The following is a 15,302-nucleotide window of genomic DNA, read 5'->3' on the forward strand; positions in this document are numbered from 1 at the left end:
GAGTTTGTTGCCAGTCAGTTACAGAGAGATTTGCCCCTTTTCTACATGCTTTGCTTTATTAGATGGACATTTCCTGGAGTGCTGGTTGGCTTCAGATGTGTGTGTGACCCAAGATGATAAGCGGTATTTTGACAGCGAGACTGACGACATCTCAAACCTTGAGTACAGCGTACTGGAAAGCCCCAGAGATGTCCAATTGTGGATAAAACTGGCCTACAAGTACCTTAACCAGAAGGACACGTAAGTGTTTTGTTCCTCCTTAAAGTTCTGTCCATTGTGGTGTTCAATTCCACCTTAACTTACTCTTGAAGTGTAAATTAAGGTGGAACACATCTTTAAGGTGAGGTTGCAGAATGGAACTGCTGTGAAAATGTTTACAGCAACAACAATGTTTACTTTTTAGCTACATTAACTTCATTTACCAGCTCCCTGGTAAATTCTGAAGCCAGTTTGTGTGTTTGGCTTTGCTTCCTGCAGCAGTGTTAGTGAGTGTCTGGATGCAGCGTTGAACACGCTGTCGCGAGCCCTGGAAGATAACCGCGAAGACGTGGAGGTGTGGTGTCACTACCTGTCTCTGTTCTCAAGGCGTGGTGGGCGGGATGAGGTGCGGGAGATGTGCGAGATGGCTGTGGAACATGCTCCACGTTATGAAGTGTGGTGGACTGTGAGTATAACGCTGCCTTGAAGTTATGTTTGTATATTGGTCACTGATTTCAGTTGTGAAAAGTATTTACAGCATACTTGTTATTGCTGGGGATTACATGCTGATTTGTGTTTGTTTATTTGTGTGTCTGGGCGTGTAGTACCTGAATGTCGAGAGCACGTTTGATGGTAAGAACGCAGTGTGTAACAGCATGCTGCAGTTCCTGCTGGAGTCTCCAGAGGGTTCCAGAGCAGAGGAACGATCCTTCCAGCTGCTGGAGACGCTACTGTACCGAACTCAGCTCAGTGTGTTTACAGGCAGACTGCAAAACGCACAGACCACAATGCAGGTTAGTGTGACACACACACACCTAAGGAGAGCTGCTAGTGTAAAAAGGTGATCTGGTTTGCCAAACAGTTGAGGGTGCTCCAGAATAAAAGTGTTCAGATGCTGCTTTGGTGTGAAACCCTGCTTAAATAGATGTTTACATTTTTCTACACTCCTGCCACTCCAGCCCTCAGTGTAATACATTGGTTGAGTGTTTTTCCTTGTGTACAGAGTGCTCTGCTGTCAGATGGTGCGGACAGTGTATCTGGGGCTCTGACTCTGAGCCACCGCTGTCTTGCCTGGCTGTGTTATATCCACCTGTGTGAGTTTGGCATGCTGCCCTCTCAGCTGTTTGATCCGGCAAACTCTAACCCATCCCGCATTGCCAACTTGAAGCCCTTCGTCCTGCCCTGGAGCTCTAAACACGACCTGAACACCTCCCCGGACCACCTTGTCAGCCTGTTCCAGGGTAAGACTGTTGCAACCTCTGAACTGTCTGTTTTTTAATGAACTGTGTAAACCAGCTTTTCAAAAGATTAGCTTCTGACTCAGTGACTGATGTTTATACTTCATGTTGAACATAATTTTAAATGGTTTAATTAATCTATGTATATATGGTCATATATATATATATATATACATATATTACTCTCTTAAAGAAAAATTAACAGTCTATAATTTTATGGTAGGTTTAATTTAACAGAAGTAAATGGAATGTCAACCAAAAAATATGATTTATTTGTTTAATGGAATAAGTATTTAATCCCCTACCAACCAGGAGGAATTTGTTATAGAAATTAGTCATATCCCTTTAAGAAAGTACTCTCACCTCAATATATGTACAGAAAACACCCGTCACAGGGACTGTAGACCTGTACAATGCTGGAGTGGGCTTCAAGACCGTCAGCACAAAGCTTTGTGAGAGATCACTGTTGGCACAAGAGCTCTACATAATCTCACTTAAGGTCAATTCTGAGAAAGCTGAGCTGTCTGCCCAGAATTATATGGGAGCAGCGTGTTAACAATCTCAAGGAAGCTGAGATCAGTATTAGCATATGGGACAAAACCTTTCTTGAAATGTAAATGTGTGAGTGACTGACTTTAAGAAAACTTCACAGATTTTTCCCAAATGTTTAAATCTAATGAGCTAGTGGCACAGGTGGATCAGGGCCTCTGTAGCTAAATCACTAACACTGCTGCTTCTCCTCCTCCTCCTCTGACATTACTGTTCGTCTGTGTTCCTCTGCTGTTCAGACGCTCTGGCCCGCTGTAAAGATGACTGCCTGTCTCCTGCTGGCTGGACGCTTGCCTGCCTCCCTCTCCACACCAACCTACTCAACCTGCTACGGCTGCTCAGAAGGTTAGCACACCCGAACTCTCAACAACACTTTACTCGCACACAGACACGCGTAGTTCAATGTGCTAAGTTAGGAATGCTTAGTCTGTGTAATTTAATATTGTGTGTGTGCATGTGTGTGCGTGTGTTTATGCGTGTTTAGGCAGCAGGAGGCCATTGCAGTATGTGTGAGTGCTCTGAGCGAGTGTCCTCAGTGTTGCCCCCTGTTGGAGATCCTGAGTGAGCTGCACGTGGAGGCCGGAGAGGTGGATGAGGCGGTGGCAGTTTGGCTTCGTGCACATTCCCTTTATCCACAAAATGCACAGATATTCTACCACCTGTACAAACACCTGCATGCACAGGTGAGACTGCACGCTCCATGCTGTACTAGAAGCAACCCTGTCTAGCTGTCTGTCCCTCACACACAAACAATGCTGTATAATATTACTACTTACTGCTGTATAAAACAATACCACCAGCAATAAAGTGTTTGTGTGTGTGTGTGTGTATAGGACAAACAGAATAAGGCTCAGAAGCTGTTTGAGAAGTTTGTGTTGTCTTTCTCTGAGACAGTTCAGACTGATTTCTCCCCAATCACAGTACTTAGGTAAGAGTCAAACACACACATATACCTTGCTCTGGAGTCTGTCGTCTGGTTGTTATCTGTAACCCCAGTGATTTACTCTTGTTTTATTATATTTTTACATCAATTATGTGACAATACACAGATCTGGGGAAAAAATAAGAGACCCCTTAAAAATTATGAGTGTCTTTGACCAAATTAAAACCTCTGGAATATAATCAAGAGGAAGATGGATGTTATATTATCTTGTTTTCTGAAAGCTCTGCATTTTTTTTTTGTTATTTCACTTTCCATTTTCTACAAATAAATACATTGGAATTTGGGAGAAATGTTGTCTGTAGTTTATAGAATAAAACAGCAATGTTCATTTTAATCAAATTTGTACCTATAAATGGCAAAATCAGAGATACTGATTTAAAAATTGAAAAACATTTTTTCAGAGCTGTAGTTTTATACAAATCCTTCATACTGCATTTCAAAAACAACTACAATGGTCCGCTCCAAAATAATTTATAGCCGCAATATTAATGTAGCACAACCCATGTTTGAAGCCTTAATGCAGCCTGAAGCATCCCATATTTTTGTATCTACTGTATAAGTTGTATTTGTGGAAGTGGTGTTGTAGTACTTTAAGGCTGCTGTAAATAATAGTCCTAAGACTATTACTTCTTGGATCTTCACATTCCACACCATCAGGTATTACTCCCAATAGTGCCACTGTGGGATCTTGTGGGATATTCTGCTGAAACCCTTTCTGTGTTATACCCATGTTTTGTTTCTGGTTCCCGTTGAAGACACATTGCCCTTTTTTTTTTTTTTTGATATAATTTAATTTAAAATTCCCTGCAGACATCTCCTCGGCCTCCCTGTGCAGGCCCTGCAGAAAGTGCCTCCTCCTGTCAGGCCTGAACTACAGCTGGAACTGCAGAAACAGCTTCCATACCTCAGCCTTGTACATTGGTGAGTCAGTACAGTACAGTACAGTGCATTTCAGTTTAACCCAGTTACTGGTTTGTAGATCAGGTGGAAGTAAAAATGTCAATGTGTTTAGGGCTGTTCCTGTAATACTTAACTCATGACTGTATCTCAGAATTGACCAAATTTGATTTGTTATTGATTATCCTCTCTTTTGGTAGTGTGTGGCAGTGTATCTGGGGCAGTGTGGGGGATGCGGTGGACGCGTTTGAGGCGGCACTGGGGAGTGTCTCCAAAACAGAAGTTCTGCAGAAGCTGTGGCTGGAGTGAGTGTAATCTAACAAACACACTCTGGTGTATTAGAGTGCCACCATTAATTTAATATAGTGAAGTTTCTTGGCTACACTTCTTCCCAGATTTTAACATTTGTTTGTATGTCTATGTGTGCCTTCAGGTATCTTCAGTTTACTGTCAATAAGGTGGTGGGGGTCCAGCCAGGGGGCCCCGAGCTGCGCATGTTTACTGGTCTGCTGCAGCGTTGTCTGGCAACCGTACCTAGCAGGGTCACTCTACCATACAACAGTGCCACCTACTGGAGCTCATTCACTTTCCATAACCAGGTCAACTGAGTAGTTCACAAGTAACACCTCACACAACCCCTAGTGCTCACACTGATCTTACATACTGCTCACAAGAGATTACTGCTCACAGAAGTTATTTTTACAATTCTCCTAGCTGTGTTTACCTCTTTAAATGAGTGTGGTAATGTGTAGCTCTGATGAGTCACTGTTAGTGCATTACTGTGTGTGGTTTTGTGTGTGTCTGTGTGTTACAGGTGATCTCATTTTTCCTGAGCTGTCTCCCAGTGTCTCTGCACGGTGCTGTGCTGGAGAGACTCAGACACTCAATGCCCACCAACACAGAACTGGCCCTCAGGTACACACACACACACACACACACAAAGTAACTTGGCGGTTTTGTAAGCAAATTAAAGTTAATGTTTTGACAGAGGGAAATCCCAACAGCTAGTCACCCCTAAACCCACACACTAAGTCTCTGTGTTATAGGTCAGGTGCAGAGTAGAGTGGACAGTGCCCTCTGCTGGAGAGGGTCATTGTTGTTACTGTATTGGGGATGCTCTTAATGTCTCCCAGTGTTGTTGCTCGCTGTTGCTGTGCAGGGTGCTGTTACAAGAGTGGAGCCATGGAAACACTGAACATGTCAAGCTGCAGACCAGAATGCTGATCTCCAGTGCACCCTACTGCCTGGCTGGCTGGAAGATGTAAGTGTCTCTAAAGGGGCTGATTGGACCACAGTTTGTTTCGGGCAATGTTAATATAAATGATCATCAGCTATGGTACTCTTTAAAGTTTGTATTCATGAAGTGAAGGATGCAGTATTAACTTAAGTAACTGCTTAAGTAACTATACCTGAATCGCTGCTTGTGGTTGGCTGACGCTGTGTCGCTGTCTCTCCAGAGCGATCGCTGTGCAGAAGGAGCAGAGGGGCCGAGTTGAGGTAAGTGTGGGTGAGCAGTGCTGATCTTAACCAGAGCTGTTTCAGTCCCAGAACCTGTGCTAATCTGAGGAGTTCAGTCAGAGAGGTTCTTTTTCAGTGGAAGCGGTTCTTCTATGATCAGCCTGGTTCTGTTTGTACCTCTGCAGTTCATCCTGCTTTTTTTTCTCTCTCTTTCTCTCTCTTTCTCTCTCTCTCTCTCTGAGAGATGGGTTGTCTCAGAAATTGCTCTTACATGGTGTTGTGTGTCTGTGCATGTGTGTGCGCGTGCAGGTGCAGAGGCTGTATCAGCAGGCTCTTCAGAAGCTGCCGCTGTGTGCTGCTCTGTGGAAAGATGTAATTAATACCTTTGTATTTAAACACTAATAATAGTTGAGTATTACTCTTTGTGCATAATAATAATAGTGTGTGTGTGTGTGTGTGTGTGTGTGTTTCCAGTGGCTGCTGTTTGAAGCTGCAGGTGGAGGTAAAGCTGATTCGCTGAGGAAGTTGTTGTCTAAGTGCCAGGATGTTGGCGTGAGTCTCAGTGAGCCGCTCAGATTAGGCCCTACCTCCTCAGATGCTTAGGTGGACCCATGAGGCCCTTCAGTCTGCAGACACACGCCATTCACCCACACACACACTACACCCACCCTATACCCCACCCCCCCCACCCCAATTCCCCTTCCCATCACTCAGCTGCAGCAGGGTACAGCAGGGTGTGGTCATCAGGGGCTCTAGAGGAGTCTGTCTATTTGAAGAGTATGAACTCCAGCTCAGCCACTGTGGGGCGCTGTTTCCACTGTGCCGCCGTCCTCTACGTAAGTATGGAGCTTCTCTAAAACTGCTGCTCTTTTGCTCTTTGCTTTCACTCTCTGTCTCGTCTGTGTTTTGTTTTTTTATTTGGTTGGTTGGTTGTTGTTTTGGTTTGTTTTTATGTTCTCTTTTGCTTGAGTGGGGGAGTGGAGCGAACTGAGCTGTAGCAAAGTTGACAGCATTTTAAAAGATGGCTTCTCTCCTGTAGACATTTATGTGTCTCCTGCTGTAGTCGTACGATGGATCAGATTGACTCTTAGCTTCAGAACTTTAATTTTTTTAAGGGCTTAAAATTGAAGGTTGATTGCCATGGATACTTATGGCTGCCAGAAGTATCAGTGCCCAGTGCAGTTCTGAAGACTGACGCAGAGACAGCCGGACACCGCTGGAGTTCAGAAGTCACCTGTGCTAAAATGTTTTTGGGTGTTTTTTTTTTTTTGTGTCAAAAATATCAGTAGTGAAAGTATTGAGGCGAAAAATGAACTGTTTTATTTTCTAATTGAAAATGTTTCTATTAAATTATTTTGTATATTTATGTGTTGTGTGTTTTTATTTTAGTGTGCAGTAAACACTCCTGCAGCTTCTCTTATACAGTTAAATTTGCAGTGTGCAAAGAAAACTCACGCACACACAAAATAAATATAGTTTTATTATTTCACTTAAAGTGGAAGGGGTTCTCCGAACAGCCAATATCAACATACACATTTTTATTGTTTAATTTTTATCCAGTAGTTGATTTATTAAAACATTTCTGGCATAATAGTTTAAAGTGAAGTATACATTAAAAATCTATTGACAAAAAAAAAAAAATCAATAACAAACTTACAGATAAATCAAAGAGTTGGGGGGGGGGGGGGGGGGGGAGAGAGAGAGTCATTAACCAGACCTCTATAGATGTGTAGCTCTGTAATGAACTGGGCTGTATGAACAGGATTCATTTAAATAAAATGAATTCAAAAATAAAGACATGATTCCTCTACAAAGATACATCTGTATATAGACATATATTCCTTATTTGCCTAAATTAAAACAGTGCTGCGAAAAAACATTTGATCCCTTACAGATTACTTACTTACATTTTGCAGATTATCAAACAAATTTTGATATCTGACAAAAATAACCTGATTAAATACAGAAATAAAGCTAAGTTAAGTTTAATTACAGACAATACAAGATGGGGAGAAGACAAAAATATTGCATTTAATCATTTATTTTTTAGGGACATTTATCCAAGTACGTAAATGTGAGTGTCAAAAGGATGTGAACCTTTTAAAATGACCAAATTATATAAAAGTGAAATTTGAATCGGGTGTTTTAGTAAATAGAATTTCAATCAGGTGTGAGTGGGCAGAGTCCCGTTTTATTTAAAGAATAGAGGTTTATTGACGTCTGATCTACACGTGTTTGTGGAAATGTATCATGGCATGAACAACAGAGAAGAGTGTTTGATGCTCATCAGGCTGAAAAATGTTACCAAACCAGCTCTAATAGCCTACAATTATAAACACGCAGTTTTACACTACGATTATAAACGCTCAGCATTAGCCTACAATTATAAACACGCAGCTTTACACTACGATTATAAACGCTCAGCATTAGCCTACAATTATAAACATGTAGCTTTACACTACGATTATAAACACTCCGCATTAGCCTACAATTATAAACATGCAGCTTTACACTTCGATTATAAACGATCAGCATTAGCCTACAATTATAAACATGCAGCTTTACACTTCGATTATAAACACTCAGCATTAGCCTACAATTATAAACATGCAGCTTTACACTTCGATTATAAACACTCAGCATTAGCCTACAATTATAAACATGCAGCTTTATACTTCGATTATAAACACTCCGCATTAGCCTACAATTATAAACATGCAGCTTTACACTTCGATTATAAACGATCAGCATTAGCCTACAATTATAAACATGCAGCTTTACACTTCGATTATAAACACTCAGCATTAGCCTACAATTATAAACATGCAGCTTTACACTACGATTATAAACACTCAGCATTAGCCTGCAATTATAAACACTCAGCATTAGCCTACAATTATAAACATGCAGCTTTACACTACGATTATAAACACTCAGCATTAGCCTACAATTATAAACATGCAGGTTTACACTTCGATTATAAACACTCAGCATAAGCCTACAATTATAAACATGCAGCTTTACACTTCGATTATAAACACTCAGCATAAGCCTACAATTATAAACATGCAGCTTTACACGACGATTATAAACACTCAGCATTAGCCTGCAATTATAAACACTCAGCATTAGCCTACAATTATAAACATGCAGGTTTACACTTCGATTATAAACACTCAGCATTAGCCTACAATTATAAACATGCAGCTTTACACTACGATTATAAACGCTCAGCATTAGCCTACAATTATAAACACGCAGCTTTACACTACGATTATAAACACTCAGCATTAGTCTACAATTATAAACATGCAGCTTTACACTTCTATTATAAACATGCAGCTTTACACTACGATTATAAACGCTCAGCATTAGCCTACAATTATGAACATGCAGCTTTACACTACGATTATAAACACTCAGCATTAGCCTACAATTATAAACACTCAGCATTAGCCTGCGATTATAAACGCTCAGCATTAGCCTGCGATTATAAACACTCAGCATTAGCCTGCGATTATGAACGCTAAGCATTAGCCTACGATTATAAACACTTAGCATTAGCCTACGATTATAAACACTCAGCATTAGCCTGCGATTATAAACATGCAGCTTTACACTTCGATTATAAACACTCAGCATTAGCCTACGATTATAAACACTCAGCATTAGCCTGCGATTATAAACACTCAGCATTAGCCTGCGATTATAAACACTTAGCATTAGCCTACGATTATAAACACTCAGCATTAGCCTGCGATTATAAACATGCAGCTTTACACTTCGATTATAAACACTCAGCATTAGCCTACAATTATAAACATGCAACTTTACACTTTGATTATAAACACTCAGCATTAGCCTACAATATAAACATGCAGCTTTACACTTCGATTATAAACACTCAGCATTAGCCTACTATTATAAACACTCAGCATTAGCCTACAATATAAACATGCAGCTTTACACTTCGATTATAAACACTCAGCATTAGCCTACAATATAAACATGCAGCTTTACACTACGATTATAAACACTCAGCATTAGCCTACAATATAAACATGCAGCTTTACACTTCGATTATAAACACTCAGCATTAGCCTACAATATAAACATGCAGCTTTACACTTCGATTATAAACACTCAGCATTAGCCTACGATTATAAACATGCAGCTTTACACTTCGATTATAAACGCTCAGCATTAGCCTACAATTATAAACATGCAGCTCTACACTACGATTATAAACACTCAGCATTAGCCTACAATTATAAACATGCAGCTTTACACTTCGATTATAAACACTCAGCATTAGCCTACAATTATAAACATGCAGCTTTACACTTCGATTATAAACTCAGCATTAGCCTACAATTATAAACATGCTGCTTTACACTTCGATTATAAACACTCAGCATTAGCCTACAATTATAAACACTCAGCATTAGCCTGCGATTATAAACACTCAGCATTAGCCTACGATTATAAACGCTCAGCATTAGCCTGCGATTATAAACGCTCAGCATTAGCCTACGATTATAAACACTCAGCATTAGCCTACAATTATGAACACGTAGTTTTACACTACGATTATAAACACTCAGCATTAGCCTACAATTATGAACACATAGTTTTACACTTCGATTATAAACACTCAGCATTAGCCTACAATTATAAATACGCAGCTTTACACTTCGATTATAAACACTCAGCATTAGCCTACAATTATAAACATGCTGCTTTACACTTCGATTATAAACACTCAGCATTAGCCTACAATTATAAACATGCAGCTTTACACATCGATTATAAACACTTAGCATTAGCCTACGATTATAAACACTCAGCATTAGCCTGCGATTATAAACACTCAGCATTAGCCTACGATTATAAATGCTCAGCATTAGCCTACAATTATGAACATGCAGTTTTACACTATGATTATAAACACTCAGCATTAGCCTGCGATTATAAACACTCAGCATTAGCCTACGATTATAAACACTCAGCATTAGCCTACGATTATAAACACTCAGCATTAGCCTGCGATTATAAACACTTAGCATTAGCCTACGATTATAAACACTCAGCATTAGCCTGCGATTATAAACACTCAGCATTAGCCTGCGATTATAAACACGCAGCTTTACACTGCGATTATAAACACTCAGAATTAGCCTACAATTATAAACATGCAGTTTTACACTACGATTATAAACACTCAGCATTAGCCTACAATTATAAACACGCAGCTTTACACTTCGATTATAAACACTCAGCATTAGCCTACAATTATAAATACGCAGCTTTACACTACGATTATAAACACTCAGCATTAGCCTACAATTATAAACATGCTGCTTTACACTTCGATTATAAACACTCAGCATTAGCCTACAATTATAAACATGCAGCTTTACACATCGATTATAAACACTTAGCATTAGCCTACGATTATAAACACTCAGCATTACACTTCGATTATAAACACTCAGCATTAGCCTACAATTATAAACACGCAGCTTTACACTTCGATTATAAACACTCAGCATTATCCTACAATTATGAACATGCAGCTTTACACTTCGATTATAAACACTCAGCATTAGCCTACAATTATAAACATGCAGCTTTACACTTCGATTATAAACACTCAGCATTAGCCTACAATTATGAACATGCAGCTTTACACTTCGATTATAAACGCTCAGCATTAGCCTACGATTATAAACATGCAGCTTTACAGTACGATTATAAACGCTTAGCATTAGCCTACGATTATAAAAGCTCAGCTTTAGCCTGCGATTATAAACACTCAGCATTAGCCTACGATTATAAACACTCAGCATTAGCCTACGATTATAAACACTCAGCATTAGCCTACGATTATAAACACTCAGCATTAGCCTGCGATTATAAACACTCAGCATTAGCCTGCGATTATAAACACTTAGCATTAGCCTACGATTATAAACACTCAGCATTAGCCTGCGATTATAAACACTTAGCATTAGCCTACGATTATAAACACTCAGCATTAGCCTGCGATTATAAACGCTCAGCATTAGCCTACAATTACAAACATGCAGCTTTACACTAAGATTATAAACACTCAGCATTAGCCTACAATTATAAACACGCAGCTTTACACTTCGATTATAAACACTCAGCATTAGCCTACAATTATGAACATGCAGCTTTACACTAAGATTATAAACACTCAGCATTAGCCTACAATTATAAACATGCAGCTTTACACTTCGATTATAAACACTCAGCATTAGCCTACAATTATGAACATGCAGCTTTACACTACGATTATAAACACTCAGCATTAGCCTACAATTATAAACATGCAGCTTTACACTACGATTATAAACACTCAGCATTAGCCTACGATTATAAAAGCTCAGCATTAGCCTGCGATTATAAACGCTCAGCATTAGCCTACGATTATAAACACTCAGCATTAGCCTACGATTATAAACACTCAGCATTAGCCTACGATTATAAACACTCAGCATTAGCCTGCGATTATAAACACTCAGCATTAGCCTGCGATTATAAACACTTAGCATTAGCCTACGATTATAAACACTCAGCATTAGCCTACGATTATAAACAGTCAGCATTAGCCTACAATTATAAACACTCAGCATTAGCCTACAATTATAAACATTCAGCATTAGCCTACGATTATAAACACTCAGCATTAGCCTACAATTATAAACACGCAGTTTTACACTGCGATTATAAACACTCAGCATTAGCCTACAATTGTAAACACTCAGCATTAGCCTACAATTATAAACACTCAGAATTAGCCTACGATTATAAACACTCAGCATTAGCCTACAATTATAAACACGCAGCTTTACACTTCGATTATAAACACTCAGCATTAGCCTACAATTATAAACATGCAGCTTTACACTACGATTATAAACACTCAGCATTAGCCTACAATTATAAACATGCAGCTTTACACTACGATTATAAACACTCATCATTAGCCTACCATTATAAACATGCAGCTTTACAGTACGATTATAAACGCTCAGCATTAGCCTACAATTATAAACACGCAGCTTTACACTTCGATTATAAACTCAGCATTAGCCTACAATTATAAACATGCTGCTTTACACTTCGATTATAAACACTCAGCATTAGCCTACAATTATAAACATGCAGCTTTACACTTCGATTATAAACACTCAGCATTAGCCTACAATTATGAACATGCAGTTTTACACTACGATTATAAACACTCAGCATTAGCCTGCGATTATAAACACTCAGCATTAGCCTACGATTATAAACACTCAGCATTAGCCTACAATTATAAACACGCAGTTTTACACTACGATTATAAACGCTCAGCATTAGCCTACGATTATAAACACGCAGTTTTACACTACGATTATAAACGCTCAGCATTAGCCTACGATTATAAACACGCAGTTTTACACTACGATTATAAACGCTCAGCATTAGCCTACAATTATAAACACGCAGCTTTACACTTCGATTATAAACGATCAGCATTAGCCTACAATTATAAACACGCAGCTTTACACTACGATTATAAACACTCAGCATTAGCCTACGATTATAAACATGCAGCTTTATACTTCTATTATAAACACTCAGCATTAGCCTACAATTATAAACATGCAGCTTTACACTATGATTATAAACACTCAGCATTAGCCTACAATTATAAACACTCAGCATTAGCCTACAATTATAAACATGCAGCTTTACACTACGATTATAAACACTTAGCATTAGCCTACAATTATGAACACGCAGTTTTACACTACGATTATAAACACTCAGCATTAGCCTGCGATTATAAACACTCAGCATTAGCCTACGATTATAAACACTCAGCATTAGCCTACGATTATAAATGCTCACCATTAGCCTGCGATTATAAACACTCAGCATTAGCCTACGATTATAAACACTCAGCATTAGCCTACGATTATAAACGCTCAGCATTAGCCTACGATTATAAACACTCAGCATTAGCCTGCAATTATAAACACTTAGCATTAGCCTGCGATTATAAACACTCAGCATTAGCCTGCGATTATAAACACGCAGCTTTACACTTCGATTATAAACACTCAGCATTAGCCTACAATTATAAACATGCAGCTTTACACTTCGATTATAAACACTCAGCATTAGCCTACAATTATAAACATGCAGCTTTACACTTCGATTATAAACACTCAGCATTAGCCTACGATTATAAACGCTCAGCATTAGCCTGTAATTATAAACACTCAGCATTAGCCTACAATTATAAACACGCAGTTTTACACTACGATTATAAACGCTCAGCATTAGCCTACGATTATAAACATGCAGCTTTACACTTCGATTATAAACACTCAGCATTAGCCTACAATTATAAACACGCAGCATTAGCCTACAATTATAAACACTCAGCATTAGCCTACAATTATAAACATGCAGCTTTACACTTCGATTATAAACACTCAGCATTAGCCTACAATTATGAACATGCAGCTTTACACTACGATTATAAACGCTCAGCATTAGCCTACAATTATAAACACTCAGCATTAGCCTACAATTATAAACACTCAGCATTAGCCTACGATTATAAACATGCAGCTTTACACTTCGATTATAAACACTCAGCATTAGCCTACAATTATGAACATGCAGCTTTACACTACGATTATAAACACTCAGCATTAGCCTACAATTATAAACATGCAGCTTTACACTTCGATTATAAACACTCAGCATTAGCCTACAACTTTAAACATGCAGCTTTACACGACGATTATAAACGCTCAGCATTAGCCTGCGATTATAAACACTCAGCATTAGCCTACGCTTATAAACGCTCAGCATTAGCCTACGATTATAAACACTCAGCATTAGCCTACGATTATAAACGCTCAGCATTAGTCTACGATTATAAACGCTCAGCATTAGCCTGCGATTATAAACACTCAGCATTAGCCTGCGATTATGAACATTGAGCTTTACACTACGATTATAAATGCTCAGCATTAGCCTACGATTATAAACTCTCAGCATTAGCCTGCGATTATAAACACTTAGCATTAGCCTGCGATTATAAACACTCAGCATTAGCCTGCGATTATGAACCCGCAGATTTACACTACGATTATAAACACTCAGCATTAGCCTACAATTATAAACACGCAGCATTACACTTCGATTATAAACACTCAGCATTAGCCTACAATTATAAACACGCAGATTTACACTTCGATTATAAACACTCAGCATTAGCCTACAATTATAAACATGCAGCTTTACACTTCGATTATAAACACTCAGCATTAGCCTACAATTATAAATACGCAGCTTTACACTTCGATTATAAACACTCAGCATTAGCCTACAATTATGAACACGCAGTTTTACACTACGATTATAAACACTCAGCATTAGCCTGCGATTATAAATACTCAGCATTAGCCTACGATTATAAACACTCAGCATTAGCCTACAATTATAAATACGCAGCTTTACACTTCGATTATAAACACTCAGCATTAGCCTACAATTATGAACATGCAGTTTTACACTACGATTATAAACACTCAGCATTAGCCTGCGATTATAAACACTCAGCATTAGCCTACTATTATAAACGCTCAGCATTAGCCTGCGATTATAAACACTCAGCATTAGCCTACGATTATAAACACTCAGCATTAGCCTGTGATTATAAACACTCAGCATTAGCCTACAATTATAAACACGCAGTTTTACACTACGATTATAAACGCTCAGCATTAGCCTACGATTATAAACACGCAGTTTTACACTACGATTATAAACACTCAGCATTAGCCTACGATTATAAACACTCAGCATTAGCCTACGATTATAAACACTCAGCATTAGCCTACAATTATAAACATGCAGCTTTACACTACGATTATAAACACTCAGCATTAGCCTACAATTATAAACATGCAGCTTTACACTTCGATTAT

General features: G+C 38.8%; 1 protein-coding gene and 1 long non-coding RNA gene across 4 annotated transcripts in view; one reads left to right on the plus strand and one right to left on the minus strand.

Moving 5' to 3' along the window:
• Positions 1-6,645, plus strand: part of LOC103033276 (zinc finger C3H1 domain-containing protein) — a 50,135-nt gene extending 43,490 nt beyond the window's left edge. For all 3 annotated transcript variants that reach the window (XM_022685833.2, XM_022685835.2, XM_022685834.2), the window contains exons 22-36: positions 63-240; positions 478-664; positions 804-992; positions 1,202-1,439; positions 2,225-2,330; positions 2,470-2,668; positions 2,819-2,913; positions 3,739-3,849; positions 4,026-4,130; positions 4,259-4,424; positions 4,640-4,740; positions 4,985-5,086; positions 5,283-5,322; positions 5,593-5,655; positions 5,758-6,645. In XM_022685833.2, coding sequence (XP_022541554.2) covers positions 63-240; positions 478-664; positions 804-992; positions 1,202-1,439; positions 2,225-2,330; positions 2,470-2,668; positions 2,819-2,913; positions 3,739-3,849; positions 4,026-4,130; positions 4,259-4,424; positions 4,640-4,740; positions 4,985-5,086; positions 5,283-5,322; positions 5,593-5,655; positions 5,758-5,886 — 2,009 coding nt within the window. In that variant the 3' untranslated portion in view covers positions 5,887-6,645. The remainder of the gene's footprint in view (positions 1-62; positions 241-477; positions 665-803; positions 993-1,201; positions 1,440-2,224; positions 2,331-2,469; positions 2,669-2,818; positions 2,914-3,738; positions 3,850-4,025; positions 4,131-4,258; positions 4,425-4,639; positions 4,741-4,984; positions 5,087-5,282; positions 5,323-5,592; positions 5,656-5,757) is intronic.
• Positions 1-15,302, minus strand: part of LOC125804701 (uncharacterized) — a 338,968-nt gene that overhangs the window by 156,756 nt on the left and 166,910 nt on the right. The window lies entirely within an intron of this gene.

The sequence above is a fragment of the Astyanax mexicanus genome, chromosome 10 (assembly GCF_023375975.1).
Source record: "Astyanax mexicanus isolate ESR-SI-001 chromosome 10, AstMex3_surface, whole genome shotgun sequence".
NCBI lineage: Eukaryota > Metazoa > Chordata > Actinopteri > Characiformes > Acestrorhamphidae > Astyanax > Astyanax mexicanus.